We start from the raw sequence: 16,582 nt of genomic DNA on the forward strand, positions 1-16,582 counted from the left end.
AAATCTAGGGTAAATTAATTTTAATTGCTTTAAGTTATTATTTGTGTGATAAAAATATGTTAGTTGATTAATAAAGTTAATAAAATTTAATAATGAACACAATTAGTTAGTTTAGAATTATCATACATAGTTAAACACAACCCATTATTATCTTAGACGTTTAAATTATAAATTTTAACAATTAGTATTTAATATATATTATTCATCATATATTGTTTTAGGTTAATTTATAATTCATATGAAACATATTACTAATAGTATTTTTCAAATATGAATTAATATATTTTTCACTAAGTTTCAATAGTAAATATTTAATTATGAAAGAAAAATGATTATTAAAATCAAAATACATATTAAAATAATAACATAGTTTTTCATCAAACTAGTGTTCTTCAGACAAATTAATCTTAAGAGACCAAAAAAAAAAAAAAAAAAAAACAAATCCAAATAAATATGCTACATAAGGATTATACATCTTAAATGGATGTAACTTAAAATTAGTATTTAATAAGTTTGAACTTAATTAAAAGAACCTCTTTCTAAACAATATATAACTTCTTTTATGTTCATAAAGTGATTTGTTGTTTTTGACATTTAGTGCTAGGAAGATATGTTTCAATATTTGTAATGGTTTGTTCTCGTGTTTTACTAATTATCGATCTCAAAACATAGGAGCACAGAAAATTGACCTTCATCGTGAGGTAAACCCGTGTTCACACGCTCTTCTCGAATTGTTACTTCCAACACAAATGAAATACCCTTTTTATTGGAAAAGTAACAAAATTTAAATTAGAAACACGTCCCTAAGAGACATAATTGGATTATATATTTTTTTTCATTAATAAATAAATATGATCATCTCAACCTCTTAATGACAAAAAAAAATAATCACATATTCATGTTGGTGGGTTTTATTAGTAAAAAAAAGTCTATTTTTTTCGAGAAGTGGCTAATTATTGACAGAGTAGCCTATTAAAAGTTTTTACACCATCAATCTTTTAATGTAAAATAGGTAGGTTTTCAGTTTCTAGGGGCAGCCCGGCAGGAATTAGGCAGAGGGAATGACAAACTGCAAAAAATTAGGCTCCCATCAATTAATGTCAAAACAGCAATATGAACATTCATTCTGCTTGAAGTTTTCATATAAATCCATCATAACATAGAAACAAGCAAGGAAAAAGGAACAAATTAATGCAAGGAAGCAATGTTAATGACATTCTGCTACATTTTATCAGTTACATGTATGAATCAAAATGGATGAATGAACTTTTGACCTACAATGATCTTCATTTCTTATAAATACAGATCCCACCAAAGAGAAGAAGAACCAATAAATGAGAAGCTTTGTACCTCAAGGTCCCTACGTATCATAGAAATTTCAATTTTCCTTTAGCCAGAGAAGCCTTGGCATGCTCCAGATGACACAATTCTTTTTGAGCTCCAGTCAAACCCGAACAAGACGATGCAGTAGCCCCTAATGTGATTGCAAAATAAAGGTAGATTGTGCAAAGGCAAGTCAAGAGTGCCAGTGCGGTTAAGAGGAAGCGATGTCGATTGAAGAGAGTTGACCAACTTCCCAACTCATTTGCAGGAAAATGCTTCCTAAATGTTGGGGTCCTCCTGCGAGGAGAAGCTAGAATGTTGTCAAGAACCATGTTCTAGAGCTCTAATCTTCCTCTGTGATCTGAAACTTAGCACCAAATTCAGAATCGTCTACAAAAGCAAAAGGGGGGCAAGATTAAACAGATAGCCACAATATCCCTTTTCTTCAGCAAGTGTGTTTCAATAAATTCAGATACCATTCAAACATATTAGAATTTGAAGAAGTAAGATGCAAGATGTCAATGTAATCTGCAGCAGGCAACAACACATTATGAAATGCACGAAACAATAAGATCATCAAAAGCTTGAACAAAAGCATTAGGTCTTGAAAATTGAACTCAAGGATTTGTTGAATTCGAGGGAAGATAAAATGCAACAAAACTTGTAGACATCAGTAGTAGAAGGCTCGCCTGAGAATTAAAATTTGTGATATTATAGATGGCATGAATAGAAGTCTCAATATTCATTTCCAACGCATAACTTTTAACTAGATATTCAAGAGTTATACATCAAGAAAACAATTAGAATTGCTTTTATATTTTTCAAAGCAACAACAAGTCTCAACTATAATACTCGAGCTCTCTCTTCTAACCCATCCCAAATCGAAGTTAGAGGAGCAAAATAATCAAAGGCCACCGGTCCATGGACAAATAGCGGCAAGTAACCCATAGAAATTAACCTAAAACACGAAAAAATGTCTCCTCATGCCAGAAACAAGAATTTGTCCAGAGCATTAAACCATATAATTTCATATAATTTCCGTAGATAAAATCCCCATCCTCAAAACGCCACACATAATCTTATCAGCTCGGCCCAACTCCAAATCCATAAACATCAGTATATGATCTACATTTAAAAGCAAATTAAACACGCGATACAAATCCACATCGCAAAAGAGAGAAATTAATACACCAAAACGACGCTAATACCAGAAGGAAAAGTCAAATCCGATCCAATCGATCTGCACATTCTCCAAAAATAATGAGCAACATCCATGACAATAGAAGACAAGAAGAAACTCAAGAACAACGCAATATTCGGCAGAAATATCAAATTTAAGAAAAAGAAATCACAAAAGGCAGAAGAAGAGCAGATCTGAGAGAGACAATGTATTACAAGTCACGAGAAATGATGAAACGAGACAGTGAATCTTACAGTCAATAAACAGACGCGCCAAAGGAGATTGCAAGAAAGGAGAATTTGCTGTTCTTCGAAGAGATCGAGAGAGAAAGAAAGGTGAAATTTTTTTCGTCCGCGGGTCACGGTTTTATAAAGTATACGAAAGCCACAAGATCAGGTTGTCCGCTCTCTTGCGCGTTTTGAACCGGTTTTTTTTTTTTTATCGTTAATTTAAGTTTCAACGGCCGTTTGATAATTTTATCGTTCCTCTAATTAAAAAAATAAAAATAAAAATAAATAAATAAAACTTCTAAATTTTGCATGTAAGAAGTGGTTGAACTTTTAATTTCATTTTAATATAATTTTTAAAATTAGTTGATATTATACGTCGAGAGATACATAAAACTAAAAATTGAAAATTTTAAGGACTTAAAAACTTAAGGTCTGAAAAAACGAGCTTCCATGATGTTTTAAGCCTGTTAGATAAGCATATTTCCAAAGTCAATAAAAAACTTCCCAAAACCATGAGGCATAGTCAGTTGATATTTCCAACCAGTTAGCGACAAATGAGCTTTAAATAAAACATAAAATACCAATTCTGACCATACTAGAGAATAATTAAATTTCCTATTTATTAGTACAGTATATAAAATGTAATGCAAAGAAGACTCAAAAAGTGAAGAAGAATATGCTGACAAGGATACCAATTCACCTTAGCACCAAAAATAATGAATACAGTGCGGTTAACATTAATTCTTTGTTTGTTGGTTAGTCATCAAAATCTCCAGAATTCTCCAGTAAGTAGTTAGCTGCTAGTTCCTCGTTGCGATCACACGCCAAAAATGCCTCGATGACTAAGGCTCTATCGAATCCCATCGCCTCGAGCTACGCAACGGAACAAGCACAAAATGTTTGAGCACACAGATCCAGTTTGAAGAGGGAAAAACAAGAAAGCACGTCAGGAATTATAAAGGAGTTCATTCATACTCGTTCGATGGCTGCCTGTTCGGCTGGAGTAACGTTAATGGCATGAGGCATGTCCGGGTCAGCCTGTTCAAACATCTCTCTGAAAGAAAGAAAGAACACAGTTTGTCACATCAAAAGAAGTTCGGCTCATGAACTAATTAATCAATCGACGAACAACATCTCAAGTAAACCAGATCCAGAAACAGTTCTTGTTCTTCAGACAAGGGGTTTCTAGTTATATGTGCGTGATCAAACCCATCTAAAGAGCCAGTTAACCTAGGAGGTTTCAAATTAACAAGATTTAATATCAACCAGACGACATCGGCGTAAGACTCACCCCTCAAAATTATCGACAGGTTCGTTAATTAACTGAAGGAACTCTGCATGATGATCCTGAATGAGTCTCAAAAGCTGGGGATTCTGCTTTCCAAGTTCTTGAAGCATGGGCTGCCATGAGAAGCAAAATATTTAACTCTTGGGAAAAACCATGACTATAACTACCCACTAACTAAATTGCAAATCAGAAGGATGTGTAGACCTGTAAGATTTGAGGGTTTGTATGCACCATCGTCCGCAAGGCTTGAAACTAAAATGTGAACAATGATAACAAACCTCATTCAGTAACTACTTCACAATTAGTTCTATTTGAAATCCATAGTCCACACAAAATAAAGCAAAACATGAATTTAGGCCTTTGTACAAATGATATACATGTAATGGAATGATATGGCTGCACTAATGCAATTCATATGCAGAATTTTCTGATCGAATGTCTGTGAATTTTTAACAGATACATTTTATGTGAATCAATGTGTAACGACCTAAGCCCACCGCTAGCAGATATTGTCCTCTTTGGGTTTGCGTTTTGGGCTTCCCCTCAAGGTTTTTAAAACGCGTCTGCTAGAAAGAGGTTTCCACACCCATATAAATAATGTTTCAATTTCCTCCCCAACTGATGTGGGATCTCATACTCCATCCCCCTTCGAGGCCCAACGTCCTCGTTGGCACACGTTCCCTTCTCCAATCGATGTGGGACCTCACACAATGGGTAAAAAGATGCAAACTAACAGCCATTAGGTGAAAAGGACTTCAAAGTCCAACCAACCGGTTTTTAAACCCCATGCACTAAGACATCTAGTAAAGAAAGCTAATGAGCTTACCAATCAGGAAACCCCCATAAATGATGCTTCATTAGTTACCTGTGGATTGTTTCTAAGGAATTCAAGAGATCCAAGATTACCGCCGCCACCGCTGCCGCCACCAGCAGGAAGTGCCTCCAGTATGATTGTCACCAGTAAAATTAGTGAATGTTAGCAAACAAAGAAACACGCTGTTCAAGCATGCATCCAAAGATACCTGAGGAAACATGTTCAAGGGGGCTGTGTTGGGTGCTCCAGAGGCAGGTGCAGGAAGGGATCCATCAGTTCCAGTGGCTTGACCAGAACCAAAACGACCCACTGGTACTGCAACTTCTGCAGATTCCGGGATACCCTGAAATAAAAAACACCATTAGTGACTGAACATATCCAGACCAGGTTTCAAAGAACGTATGATTTAGACATACGGAGTACAAGTAATCCACTGCACGCTCTGGATTGTTGTATGCAGCTCTTAGTGCACGAACAACTGTTTCTCTGTCCCAGTTGCCACCTCCCATATCCATTATTTGTTGAATGGTCTCTTCCAGGTTATTACCAGCGACCAAATTTGAAGCAGCTTGACCGTACGTATCTGTTTGCACACTGCAAACGATTCCCCAAAAAGAAAGAATGAGAAACTTTCTCGCCAACAGGCAAAGAGTTTCATTTATAAATAAAGCAAAAGAAGAAGAAACATATTGCAAATAGCTATGTAATATGAGCTGTTCGTCCCAATAGTTAATAATCAAGAATGCCCATCAAAGTCTGTAGCTTTTAACAGATTGGACATTTGTAATATCGTAGCCTAGTTTTAGGATTATACAAATAGATGGTTGATTTACTAAGTAATTCTTGCCTCTTGAAGTTAAAAAATGTCAAAAAGGAAATAGGAGCCATACTTATCTGTCGCCCTGTCTGAAGTAGATGTAGTGTTCTTAGGGGCACTGGAAAACAATAACAAAAAATGCATATGGATAATAATTATTCAACAAATTGAGAGAAAATGCAAAAAGAAGATCACTCTTGAAAAACTAACGACGGCGGGGCTGGTGCGGGAGCTTGAGCTGCAGGAGTCGGTGATGGTGCAACTTGGGTAGGAGGAGTTGAATTTATAATTGGTTGAGCTACAGGTGGGTTTTGAGCAGGCTGCAATAAATAGGCTCCAGAGGTGGTTAACATTAGAAAACAATAAACACCTAGTTACAAAAATAGGCAATATTACCTGAGTCGATGACTGCCCTGCTGAGCCAGACGTTTTGCTCTGTTATGCATACAAATGAGCGTAACCATATTTGACATTTTAGCCATCCATTAAAATCCAAAACAAAAACTTTTCTTATGTGCTTTTTATATTTAGAAAATTATAGAACCAAGATACCTTGCTGAGCATGACAACTAGGAAACCCTCTTCAGATACTTTGTTTTCTGCCAGCGTAGTTTCATCTTTTAGAACTTTACCATTGTGTATCAATAATTGCTGACCACAAGGATAATTAGCCTTTCCTTGTATATCTTCAATATGTTTCTTGACAGCCATCACCTTCACCAAAAATTTTACAATGATAATTATTAAATAAATAAATAAAAAAAAACAAAAAATGCTTATGTTCTATTTGGTTGCCTAAGCGTAACAACCCAAGACCACCGCTAGCAAATATTGTCCGCTTTGACCCGTTATGTATCGCCATCAGCCTCACGGTTTTAAAATCGTCAGTTAGAGAGAGGTTTCCACACCCTTATAAAGAATGTTTCGTTCCCCTCTTCAACCGATGTGGGATCACACAATCAAGCGTCCTTGCTGGCACACCGCCCAATGTTTGGCTCTGATACTATTTGTAACAGCCCAAGCCCAAGTCAACCGCTAGCAGATATTGTCCTCTTTGGGCTTTCCCTTCTGAGCTTCCCCTCAAGGTTTTCAAACATGTCTACTGGGGAGAGCTCGAAAGGGAAAGTCCAACGAGGAGAATATCTGCTAGCAGTGAGCTTAGGCCGTTACACTAAGATCTCGAATTATTTCACGTCATAATAAATTTAAAATGAACTCCAATGTTTGTTATCACATCAAAGAGATTTATCTTGTTTTTACGTTAAAACTTTTCTTAACTAAAACCATCGGATTTTGAAGGATTTCATAGAATTTGGTGGTAAAATGCTTATTTAACCATGTCAAATTATAACTTTCTATTAATAAATCAAGATTAAAAGCCTAAATAAGTAAGACTATTATTATTATTATTTTTTTCCCTTTTCCAGCTACAATCCAAGCACAATTTAATTTCATTCCTTTCAAATCTTTCTGTTCCAACAAAATAATGAGTTCATTTCTTAAACTTCCTAGGATCCAAGTTCAAATCAGAGGGTTAAAGTTGCATCATTGAAAAAAAAAAAAAAAAAAAAAAAAAATTAAAGATGCCTGCTACAATCTACAGCTAAAACGGCATCCCCAACAAGAACAGTGCACTGCATGATATCTTAGACTTCTCCAACTCGTGTTCAAACAATGCAAATCCAGCAGATCACGCAGAATTAATAATAATAATAATAATAATAATTGTGATCATCGTTCAGAAAGAAAAGCAGCTTACAGATTAAGTAACACACGAAGCCCTAATTTTAGAATCTTTCCAATTCCAAACAATTCGTCCAGTAGTTTCACACTGTTCCAATTCTATAATCACAATTTCTTATGAAGAAAAAAAAAAACAATTAAACAAAGCTGAAGTTGCCAGCTGGGTCAATGCTTGCGAACTCAGCTACATTAATAAATTAACTACAATCCCAAATAGTCGCATGAAGAAATCGAGGAGATTAATGAAAAAGAAAAAGAAATGTTAGAACTTACGGTGTCGGTGGGCTGAACCCTAATCTCGAAGTGGCTTCCCTTGAGGGTCTTCACAGTGAGCTTCATTTCAACGAATTACCAGACGGGGAAGAAGGATAGGGGATGAAAACGACGGCGTTTCAGTAGGAAGGCACCTGAAACGCAGCAGAGACCAAAGAGAACCCTAGATTTGGCAGTGAAGAAGACCGCGACCGGCGAGTTTGGGCACTACCTTTAGCTATTTCGCACTAAAAATCTGAAACAATGGTCATGAGCACTGCACGTGACTAAAGGGGGGATGCTTTTCGTATAAATTTGCATGATTGTTTTTTTTTTTAAATACTATTTTGACACTTTATAATTGGTTGATTTTATAATTCATAATTTTAAATATTTGAATTTAGTCATCCTGATTGGACGAAAATTTACGTGCCTCCTGCTATTTGGGAAGTTAGTAATGCTTTTGACTATTAAACTCATCGATACCAAACAAAAATTATTATTCCATATTGAAATTGTAAAGTGTCGAATACTTTAACATTTATGTTTAAAAAATCTCTCGACCTAAAAAAAATATTTAACATATTTTAAAAATTAAAATGATGATACTTGTTTTAAAATTTTAAAATTACTGTTTTATTATGTATATATTTAAAAAAAAAGTAAGACCATAAAAAAAAAATTAATGCAGGGTAGATTTGCAAATTAAAGAAATTATCAAATATATTAATAATTTGCTAGGCACAAAATTAAAAAATTCAATAATTAAAATAGCTTAATTATTATTTACAAAAAAAAAAATTATAAGATCTATCAGACCATTTTTTTAATTTATATCCTAACCGATTATTGTTATAATATCTTATATGTTAAATATAATGTGGCAAAATAAAAAAATAAAAAAATAAGTAATAAACGAATGGGCCATGGCCCCAATCTTTTGCTTAAAATATTAAATTTATTTTCCGTACTTATCACGCATTTTTATTAAAAATAAATACAAAATGCACATTATTTTTTTCTTAAATTAATTATTTGAAGTCATGTTGATTTTATATTATTTTGATTCCTTGTATTTCTCTTATTTAATTTAATATTTGAGTATTATTAGAATTAAAGCATTTTACTTTAGAAAGTTTTCAATTAATTTTTATAACACAAAATTAATTTATTCTTTTTCATTTTTCCTTTTTTGACACCAAAATATTAGTATTATAAACAATAAACTTAGGAAAAGAACATTGAAATTAAAAATTAATTCCAAATTAATTCATAACAAATTTGGGATGTTTTTTAAAGGCGTATTATTAAAAAAAGGAAAAAATAAAAGTCGGGTACCAACCCGACCCGAGGTTTGACCGAAGGATGCGAATGGCGGGAGACTTGCATGCAAATCCATACAAACCTTTCGTTCTCCAGAAATTTAAGGGGACGATCCGATTTCTTCGCGCAAAAATATTTTCCCGATCTTTCACTCTAAGAAATTTCACCAAAAATATTCAGATTCAGACCCAAAAGAAAAATAAAAAGAAGAAAAAATATCAGAGCTCTGATCTTTCTCTCTCTCCTATTTTTTTCCCCCCAAGATTCACGAGAAAGCTAATAGCGACCTTCCAAATCAAATCCTTCGGACTGGTAATCCTCTCATCAATGCCATTGCCTTTTCAATCAATCTCCCTTCCTTTTTCATCCTTTTTGCACTTTTTTTCTCCAATTATTTATACCTTATTTTGTTGATCTTTTCGATTCCGTTAAAGACGTGCGCGCGATCAACCTTAGCTTCTTGTTTTTGTGTTTTCCCTCTGTAATCGAGCTTCTTCTACCTTCTTTCTTTGGCTGGATTTATGCTGAATTCATAATTGTGCTTATCGCTTTTGTTTTGCAGGTTTTGTAGGTCGATTAGTTGCTTGTTTGATTGATTGAGCTGTTGTATAAGTAGAAGTAGGGCCTTGAGATGGAGAAGAAGACTTATCCGATTGGGGAAGATTCTTATGTTCTGTACGAGGAGGTTGGGCAGGGGGTGAGTGCTTCAGTTCACCGTGCTCTTTGTAAACCTCTTAATGAGATCGTCGCCATCAAGATACTCGATTTTGAGCGTGAGAATTGTGATCTGGTACTCCTTTTTACGCATTCATTATATCCATTTTCTCTTTCTTTCTTTCGTATTCTATTGCCAAGCAATTTGATTTTAGAGAAAAAAAAAAAAAAAAAAAAAAAAAAAAAAAAAAAAAAAAAAAAAAAAAAAAAAAAAAAAAAAAAAAAAAAAAAAAAAAAAAAAAAAAAAAAAAAAAAAAAAAAAAAAAAAAAAAAAAAAAAAAAAAAAAAAAAAAAAAAAAAAAAAAAAAAAAAAAAAAACGTTATTAAGTGAAAAATTGTGGAAGTTTAGCTCCTATTCCACTGACTGGTTCTATTACTTGACTTTTTACAAGTCCGCGTGGAATCAAATTTGGTTGATTTAGCAAAATTGATTTTTCCTGATAAAATAATCGATTCGAGCTTGACTTTTTTTATCCCTCTGACTCGCGAATGTACTAGAACTCTGTTTAAAATCTTATCTGAGGGGCATCTTTTACCTTGTTTCTATTTTTTATTTTTGTTCAAAAAAGTTGGATGGTATCGGAAGATTCGACTCGATTTATTTGCGGATTAAATTTTCTATTCATTGAAATTGGTGAGATCCAATTTGACATGTAATTTTGAACATTATAATATTAACGATGTGAAACATCCGAGATTTGAAAATAAGAAAACGACTTCAATTAATTGGATGTTCTTACTCATTCACGACTGAAGGGAATCTCTGTCCAAGTTTTCTTTGTAAATGAACTATGATGATTTTATCCCACTTCTTTTAGGTTTTATGTAGCATTTCCTTGTAATGTCGACAACGGCATGCCAGGAAAACTTTAGTGCTCACATTTGATATTTTGAACTCTTAGTCCAACGAACGCCATGTTTTGACACATTTGCGTAACTTAATTGTTCTGTCACAGGTTAGCATTTATCGTGAAGTACAGACAATGATCTTGGTTGACCACCCAAATGTTCTTAAATCACACTGCTCCTTTGTCAATGGACATAATTTGTGGATTGTTATGCCATACATGTCTGGAGGTTCATGTCTTCACATATTGAAGGCTGCATATCCTGATGGTTTCGAGGAAGTGGTGATAGCAACAATATTACGAGAAGTGTTGAAGGGAGTTGAATATCTTCATAATCATGGACATATACATCGGGATATAAAAGTGAGAACCTAAGGTCTTATATATGAATTGTATCATGTCCCTCCTGTAATTTTAGGTGTGTTATTGCCATGTTTTTTCAGGTTCTTGCTAGTGTGTCTCCATAATAGCTTGTTTTTTGTTCTCTCATGTTTAGAAACTGCATAACATGGGATGATGAGCGGAAAAATATAAAAAAGAAAAGAAAAGGAGAGTAAATGTCATGGATGAACGATCAAAGGTTCTCTTTTCATAACCATTTGGATGTGAGCGGAAGAGAAAGTAGCTTAATTTTTAATTGAACTTGCCTGTTATTTTCAAACAATGAGCTTAATCTTAATGGTTTATTATTTGATCCCTAATCTGAGGATAGCTTTGTCGTATTCCGTGAAGTTCATGGAATAATTAACTTGTTATTTCACACTCAAGACAACTTAACACTCTGATAAAGAATAAAATTTAGACTCTGTTTTCTTCTATTTTTATTTATTTACGTTTCATATTTTTTAGGCAGGGAATGTTCTTATTGATTCACGTGGTGCAATCAAGCTAGGGGATTTTGGTGTTTCTGCTTGCCTTTTTGACTCAGGTGATAGGCAACGTGTGAGGAATACATTCGTGGGGACACCATGCTGGTATATTTGTATTTTGTACTAATGTGTCCATGTGTACCTATTGAGTCTCTCTAGTTTTGTCATGTTTCAATCATTTCAGAGCTTTTATGCTCCCTTTATTGGAATGAATACAATATCAAAATTGTCCGTTTCTACTGAAAAAAATAGTTTGTGTAATAGAATGGATATTGAGCTCTCATCAAAGCAGTTTTATCAATTTGTTCCTAATTAAACGTTGTCTCTCTATGTAAGGATGGCACCTGAAGTTATGGAGCAATTAAATGGTTATGACTTCAAGTTAGTATTGTTTTATGTATTGCTTTCATGATTTTCTCTTCTTTTTTTTCTTTTGTCTTTTCTTTCTCTCATGAACAACTTACTTACTAACATTGGTCGACAATATTTTTGGCAGGGCTGACATCTGGTCTTTTGCTATAACTGGGTTAGAGCTTGCCCATGGTCATGCTCCTTTCTCAAAATATCCTCCGATGAAGGTGCATTATTATTGAATATTATATGCTGTTAATTTGATCTTTTAAAGTGTCATAGAGTTGAACATATTGATAAAATGGTGACTGTAGGTATTGATGATGACCTTGCAAAATGCACCCCCTGGCCTTGATTATGAAAGGGACAGAAAATTTTCAAAGGCAAGTCTTTTTATTTGGATTTACAAAGTGTTTCAAGCTGGAGAAGATTTGTATAATGTTTGTTCCTTTGTTTCTCTTCAGTCTTTTAAGCAGATGATTGCGAGTTGCTTGGTGAAAGATCCTTCAAAACGACCTTCTGCAAGTAAACTGCTGAAGCATTCATTTTTTAGGCAAGCCCGATCAAGTGATTATATTGCACGTACCCTTTTGGAAGGGCTACCTGTTCTTGGTGATCGTATAAAGGCACTTAAGGTTGGAATTTTATTTTGGTTATAGGAACACTCACAATTCTATTTTATTGTAATTGTTACAAGTTTTTTTTATTAAGAACAACCCTTTAATCACAGAGAAAGGAAGAAGATATGCTTGCACAAAAGAAAATGCCAGATGGAAAGAAGGAAGAATTATCTCAGGTTTGAATTCTTTATTCACGAGTGTTTGTATCCTTGACTAATTGTGCCCTGATTTTGCGGCAGCTGACAATTTTCAGCAGAGTTGGGTCCTTGGATACAGTTGTATTTTCTTTTCCTAGGCTTCACGTATCTTTTTTTATGACTTCTGAAACAGAATGAATATAAACGAGGAATCAGTGGATGGAATTTCAATCTTGATGATTTAAAGGCTCAGGCATCTCTGGTACTAAAAAATTTTCATCATCAATTATTCTATTTGCAACGTATTTTGACATTTTATGATATATCTTTGGTATTATTATTATTATTTTTCAATTAGATTCAGGAATTTGAAGAATCCATAAGTGAAATCAGTGAAGTAGGGAGCTCCAGTAACTTATCTTCTCTTGATGTGCAAGAAAGGAAATTACAATATCAAAATTCTTCAGAACTTTCAGATACTGTATGTTAATATACTCTTGTCCCTTTTTCAGTATCTTTTTATTTCAATTTTGGTGCATAACAACCTCATTGCGTTTTCAGGAAGAGAATGGCATGTTGCGGAGACTACCCTCTATGAAAGCTAATGATTCATTGTATATAATTTATCTTTACTTTATATATTAGTAATTTAATATTTTATTAGTCTAACAATAATATACTATCTCATGTTTTTTGAATGGATTTGAAAATCCTTGTTTTTTATCCCCGTTATAAGGCTTTTCCTAGTTATAAGTCCACTAGTTAGATAGAGTATATTAACAGCAGCCTTTTTCTTTATTTCCCAGAGATGGTAGAAGATCTATGAATGATTCAACAATTATTGGTCCTTGCTCCCAACAACTTTCTTCGCCTCGCAATGATTATCAAACTGAGAATGGTTCCTGTGAAGAGCTTCCTTTGGAGAACAGCAAAAGAATACTGGGGAGTACTCCTAATTCTAGTCAACATAAAAGAAATGTTTCTTCCAATAACACCATTCAACAAGAAACCACTTCACCTCTGAACAGAAGAGAAAGGTTTGTCTTTGTATATTCAGTTCTAATTTTAAGAGTTTACTTACTAATTTGTTTGTGTGAATTATTTTTATGGCTATTACAGTTTCTACTGTTTAATGGGTCTCCAAAACATTACTTATTCTTGTGACCTATGGTGTTGTCTTTATTCTAGTAATATTTTCTACAAATATTGCTGGCATGATTTTTGTGCATGCATGAATATACGTTTTTGTACTCCACTGAAGAGGTAAGCTGAGTTGGTCCATGAATTTCCTTATTGTGTTCATTGGATAAAGACATAGTGTTTTAGAACTTGTTTCTTTGTTAGATTTGAAAGAACCAGGGAATATTCTTAGCAGAAAATGTCTCAAGATTATTTCAGTTCTTCATAAATGAAAAGCCGGTTATGGTTCTTCAGAAAGGTTTATACCTTCTTTATCTACATTGTTAAACAAGACGTAAATTGGATGCACAGACTTGCTTAAGATCATCGTCAGCACTGAAAGATTGTGCTCAACTCTAAGCATGTAGGATAATGACATACAATGCATAAATTCTTGATCTTAAGCACAGACTTGCTTAAGATCATCGTCAGCACTGAAAGATTGTGCTCAACTCTAAGCATGTAGGATAAGGACATATAATGCATAAATTCTTGATCTTCCTAGCATGTATTAGCAAAAACTAAATAATCTCCTCTCTTAAAAGTAGAGTAAGGGTTTTTGGGGTTGGAAAGAGTTATTCCCTTTTCTTTCAGCCTATTACTGCCATTAATAAAATAGCTCCATGTAATCTAAAAGCCTAATATTGTTATACTTGCATCTTCGTTATTTTACACTTCGGCTCATTTGCTGAACGGACAGTGCTATCAACTTCAAGCGTTATCATGTCAATGTTTTCAACGAAAAATCCCCTTCAGGGTGTGTTTAATCGTGATGCCTGGTCTCCATTTCTGATATTTATGATTGGAAGTTCATGATGAATCACTTTGAATAATTGAATTTTCAGTTACGAGTCAGAAAAGAGTGTTGCAAATGGCAGTGTTGCAATTGGAATAACTTCTCAAGCTGTAGATGATGTGCTTTCTGATTCTTATTCTAAAGATCCGAAGTCAGCATGTATGTTTTTAACTATATGATTAGAACTTCTTTTTCCTGATTGCGATTGTAGGTTATAAGTTCTTACTTTTACGCCTGATTGATGTGCTTTAGTAGTAAGTCCAGCAACAAATGACGAGGAACAGGATGAGAAAGCAAAGGTACCAGTTATTCAGCAGAAAGGGCGTTTCAAAGTTACTTCGGAGAATGTTGATGTAGAAAAGGTGGGTTCAATAATTTGAGGATATTCCTTTTCTTGTCGGCTGCATTACTTAATTTGTCTGTTTCTTTTCAGGCAGTTGCACCCCCTCTTCTGCAAAAAAGTCACAGTATGCAGGTTGGTAATTTTGAGGTTAGCATATGGTTGGTTTTGTTTATTTGATCTTTTTTGCTTCCTTTTCTTTTTCTTAATGCTTTTTGTAATGTAATATTGTGAGATGTACATGCTCAAAAGTAAGTTCGGGAGGTGTAAAACATGTGATCTACATTTGAATTTATTCTGCATGTACAACTTGTTAAATATATATATAGAACCAAAAAAAGGACTGATAGATTCATTTTGGAAATCATACATTTCATAAGGCTATAGTGTGTTTCATGCGATGCGACGAGAGAAAAAAGTTATTTGATGTGTGCAATTTGTATTTATAATTTAATAAGTTTATTGCTCCTAAGTACCAGGATGCCGATTATGCAGGTGATTACCTCAAATTCTGCTACTCCTCTTCTACCTTCTAATCTACCAACTCCTCTACTGACACCTCTACCCTCATCTGATGCTATACCAATTAACACTAGATCTTCTATGTTTCCAGTGTTGCACTCTGTTTTGCAGACAAATATTGTTCAACGGGTATGGTTAATGAATTAATATAGCATCGTCACTTGTCAAATGCTGAATTTAGTCTGTCGCTCCTTGTTGGAACAGGAGGATATTTTGAATCTAATGAGGCAAATCTCAATCGGAGATTTTCCAGGTTTGACGTTTGAGTTTCTCCTTTTCCCCTTAAGAGTAGGGTAATATTCATTTCAGTTGACACCAATCTAAATTCCTTTTTCTTTTACCATGTTCAGCCGAGGGTGTGGCTGATGTCTCATCGGCACAGATAACAACCGAGAAATCTTTGGTATGTAAGAAACATCTCATGATTCGAGTTTACCATTAAACAATTTACATTTTGGTGTTGGATAATTAGAGGAGATCATTGTTTGCAGCTTGAGGCAGCTCATGAAAGGGAAAAGGATTTACTCAACGAAGTAACTGAATTACAGTGGAGGTAAGTTCACATTCAGAAACATATATTGCTTCAGTAATTTAGTAGCTCAAAAAGGTTATATCCTAAAGCTCGACTTCTTCGTGTGTAGGATATTACGTGCCAGAGATGAAATCCAAAGATTAAGATCAAACAATGCAGGCTAAGGGTCGATCTATTTATTTGAAGTTCATAACGTGTCAGGGTTTGAATTTAGTGCGTCCTATTTGGCTATTGAATATGAATATGTGGAATGCACTTAGAAGGGAAAGAAGAAATAATTCTGTGTACAATAGAATAGAGAGATAAGGGGGGGAAAAAATAGAAACTAAATGTCAGAATGGGTGTACTTTTGTTATCTCTACTTAACATTTGAACTCATTTCCTGCAAAACTGTGCAGATTTTGTGAAATTATTGTTAGTATAGTTATGAAGCTAATTTTAAGATTTGGAAAAGTTGATTGGATGGATGTCCTTGTTTATTTTGTGTGGTAAAGCCTCAATTTCCATTTAAAATAATTAGCACCTATATTTATATGTCTGGAACAGTAATGAAATATTGTTGACCAAAGCACGTTTATTCGTTGTTATTAAATAAATACTGAGGACTTGTTAAAAACAACGTTAGTTCTCTTGTAAAGGTTTATTGCAGTGAAAAAAAACTGTTTTAACCTATTTTAATTCTCACCACTACAAATATTTTCAAA

The 16,582-nt window shown here is 34.0% G+C and overlaps 3 protein-coding genes across 9 annotated transcripts; 1 reads left to right on the plus strand and 2 right to left on the minus strand.

The window, feature by feature from the left end:
- Positions 1–1,094: 1,094 nt before the first annotated feature.
- Positions 1,095–2,899, minus strand: LOC111493123. 3 transcript variants are annotated; one of them, XR_002719960.1, is made up of 2 exons: positions 2,758–2,899; positions 1,095–1,684 (listed from the first exon to the last, which is right to left on the minus strand). XR_002719960.1 is itself a non-coding variant. In XM_023142741.1 (2 exons), the coding sequence occupies exon 2, from the start codon at positions 1,653–1,655 to the stop codon at positions 1,368–1,370; it is 288 nt and encodes a 95-aa protein (XP_022998509.1). In that variant the 5' UTR covers positions 1,656–1,713; positions 2,758–2,867; the 3' UTR covers positions 1,095–1,367. The 3 variants fall into 3 exon arrangements, 2 of the variants coding, with proteins under 2 accessions (XP_022998509.1, XP_022998510.1); XM_023142741.1 differs by having other exon boundaries at positions 1,095–1,713; positions 2,758–2,867; XM_023142742.1 differs by lacking the exon at positions 2,758–2,899 and adding an exon at positions 2,515–2,751.
- Positions 2,900–3,326: 427 nt separating this feature from the next.
- On the minus strand, positions 3,327–7,905 carry LOC111493081 (ubiquitin receptor RAD23b-like). The gene is made up of 12 exons (XM_023142686.1): positions 7,669–7,905; positions 6,205–6,366; positions 6,049–6,087; positions 5,863–5,972; positions 5,726–5,770; positions 5,252–5,429; positions 5,044–5,178; positions 4,887–4,961; positions 4,226–4,273; positions 4,025–4,134; positions 3,709–3,787; positions 3,327–3,606 (listed from the first exon to the last, which is right to left on the minus strand). The coding sequence occupies exons 1-12, from the start codon at positions 7,732–7,734 to the stop codon at positions 3,490–3,492; spliced, it is 1,164 nt and encodes a 387-aa protein (XP_022998454.1). The 5' UTR covers positions 7,735–7,905; the 3' UTR covers positions 3,327–3,489.
- Positions 7,906–9,178: 1,273 nt separating this feature from the next.
- LOC111493048 (serine/threonine-protein kinase BLUS1) lies at positions 9,179–16,341 on the plus strand. 5 transcript variants are annotated; one of them, XM_023142636.1, is made up of 21 exons: positions 9,179–9,282; positions 9,533–9,760; positions 10,641–10,895; positions 11,382–11,506; positions 11,738–11,782; positions 11,898–11,979; positions 12,067–12,135; positions 12,217–12,387; positions 12,483–12,548; positions 12,703–12,771; positions 12,868–12,990; positions 13,071–13,123; positions 13,316–13,546; positions 14,534–14,643; positions 14,737–14,846; positions 14,918–14,974; positions 15,320–15,475; positions 15,551–15,599; positions 15,697–15,749; positions 15,838–15,899; positions 15,988–16,341. In XM_023142636.1, exons 2-21 carry the CDS (start codon positions 9,602–9,604, stop codon positions 16,040–16,042), a joined length of 2,100 nt encoding a protein of 699 aa, XP_022998404.1. In that variant the 5' UTR covers positions 9,179–9,282; positions 9,533–9,601; the 3' UTR covers positions 16,043–16,341. The 5 variants fall into 5 exon arrangements, 4 of the variants coding, with proteins under 4 accessions (XP_022998404.1, XP_022998403.1, XP_022998406.1 ...); XR_002719958.1 differs by lacking the exon at positions 9,179–9,282 and adding an exon at positions 9,297–9,451 and having other exon boundaries at positions 14,918–14,959; positions 15,438–15,475; XM_023142635.1 differs by lacking the exon at positions 9,179–9,282 and adding an exon at positions 9,297–9,451.
- Positions 16,342–16,582: the final 241 nt, after the last annotated feature.

Source organism: Cucurbita maxima, unplaced genomic scaffold (assembly GCF_002738345.1).
Source record: "Cucurbita maxima cultivar Rimu unplaced genomic scaffold, Cmax_1.0 Cma_Scf00018, whole genome shotgun sequence".
NCBI lineage: Eukaryota > Viridiplantae > Streptophyta > Magnoliopsida > Cucurbitales > Cucurbitaceae > Cucurbita > Cucurbita maxima.

Coding starts and splice junctions, on each gene's coding strand:
- LOC111493081 (XM_023142686.1), bottom strand. CDS start 7,734: ATGAAGCTCACTGTGAAGACCCTCAAGGGAAGCCACTTCGAGATTAGG. Junction 5,973..6,048: donor CAGGGCAGTCATCGACTCAG/GTAATATTGCCT, acceptor TATTTATTGCAG/CCTGCTCAAAACCCACCTGT. Junction 5,430..5,725: donor TCAGACAGGGCGACAGATAA/GTATGGCTCCTA, acceptor AATCGTTTGCAG/TGTGCAAACAGATACGTACG.
- LOC111493048 (XM_023142636.1), top strand. CDS start 9,602: ATGGAGAAGAAGACTTATCCGATTGGGGAAGATTCTTATGTTCTGTAC. Junction 9,761..10,640: donor AGCGTGAGAATTGTGATCTG/GTACTCCTTTTT, acceptor GTTCTGTCACAG/GTTAGCATTTATCGTGAAGT. Junction 14,975..15,319: donor TGCAGGTTGGTAATTTTGAG/GTTAGCATATGG, acceptor CCGATTATGCAG/GTGATTACCTCAAATTCTGC.
- LOC111493123 (XM_023142741.1), bottom strand. CDS start 1,655: ATGGTTCTTGACAACATTCTAGCTTCTCCTCGCAGGAGGACCCCAACA.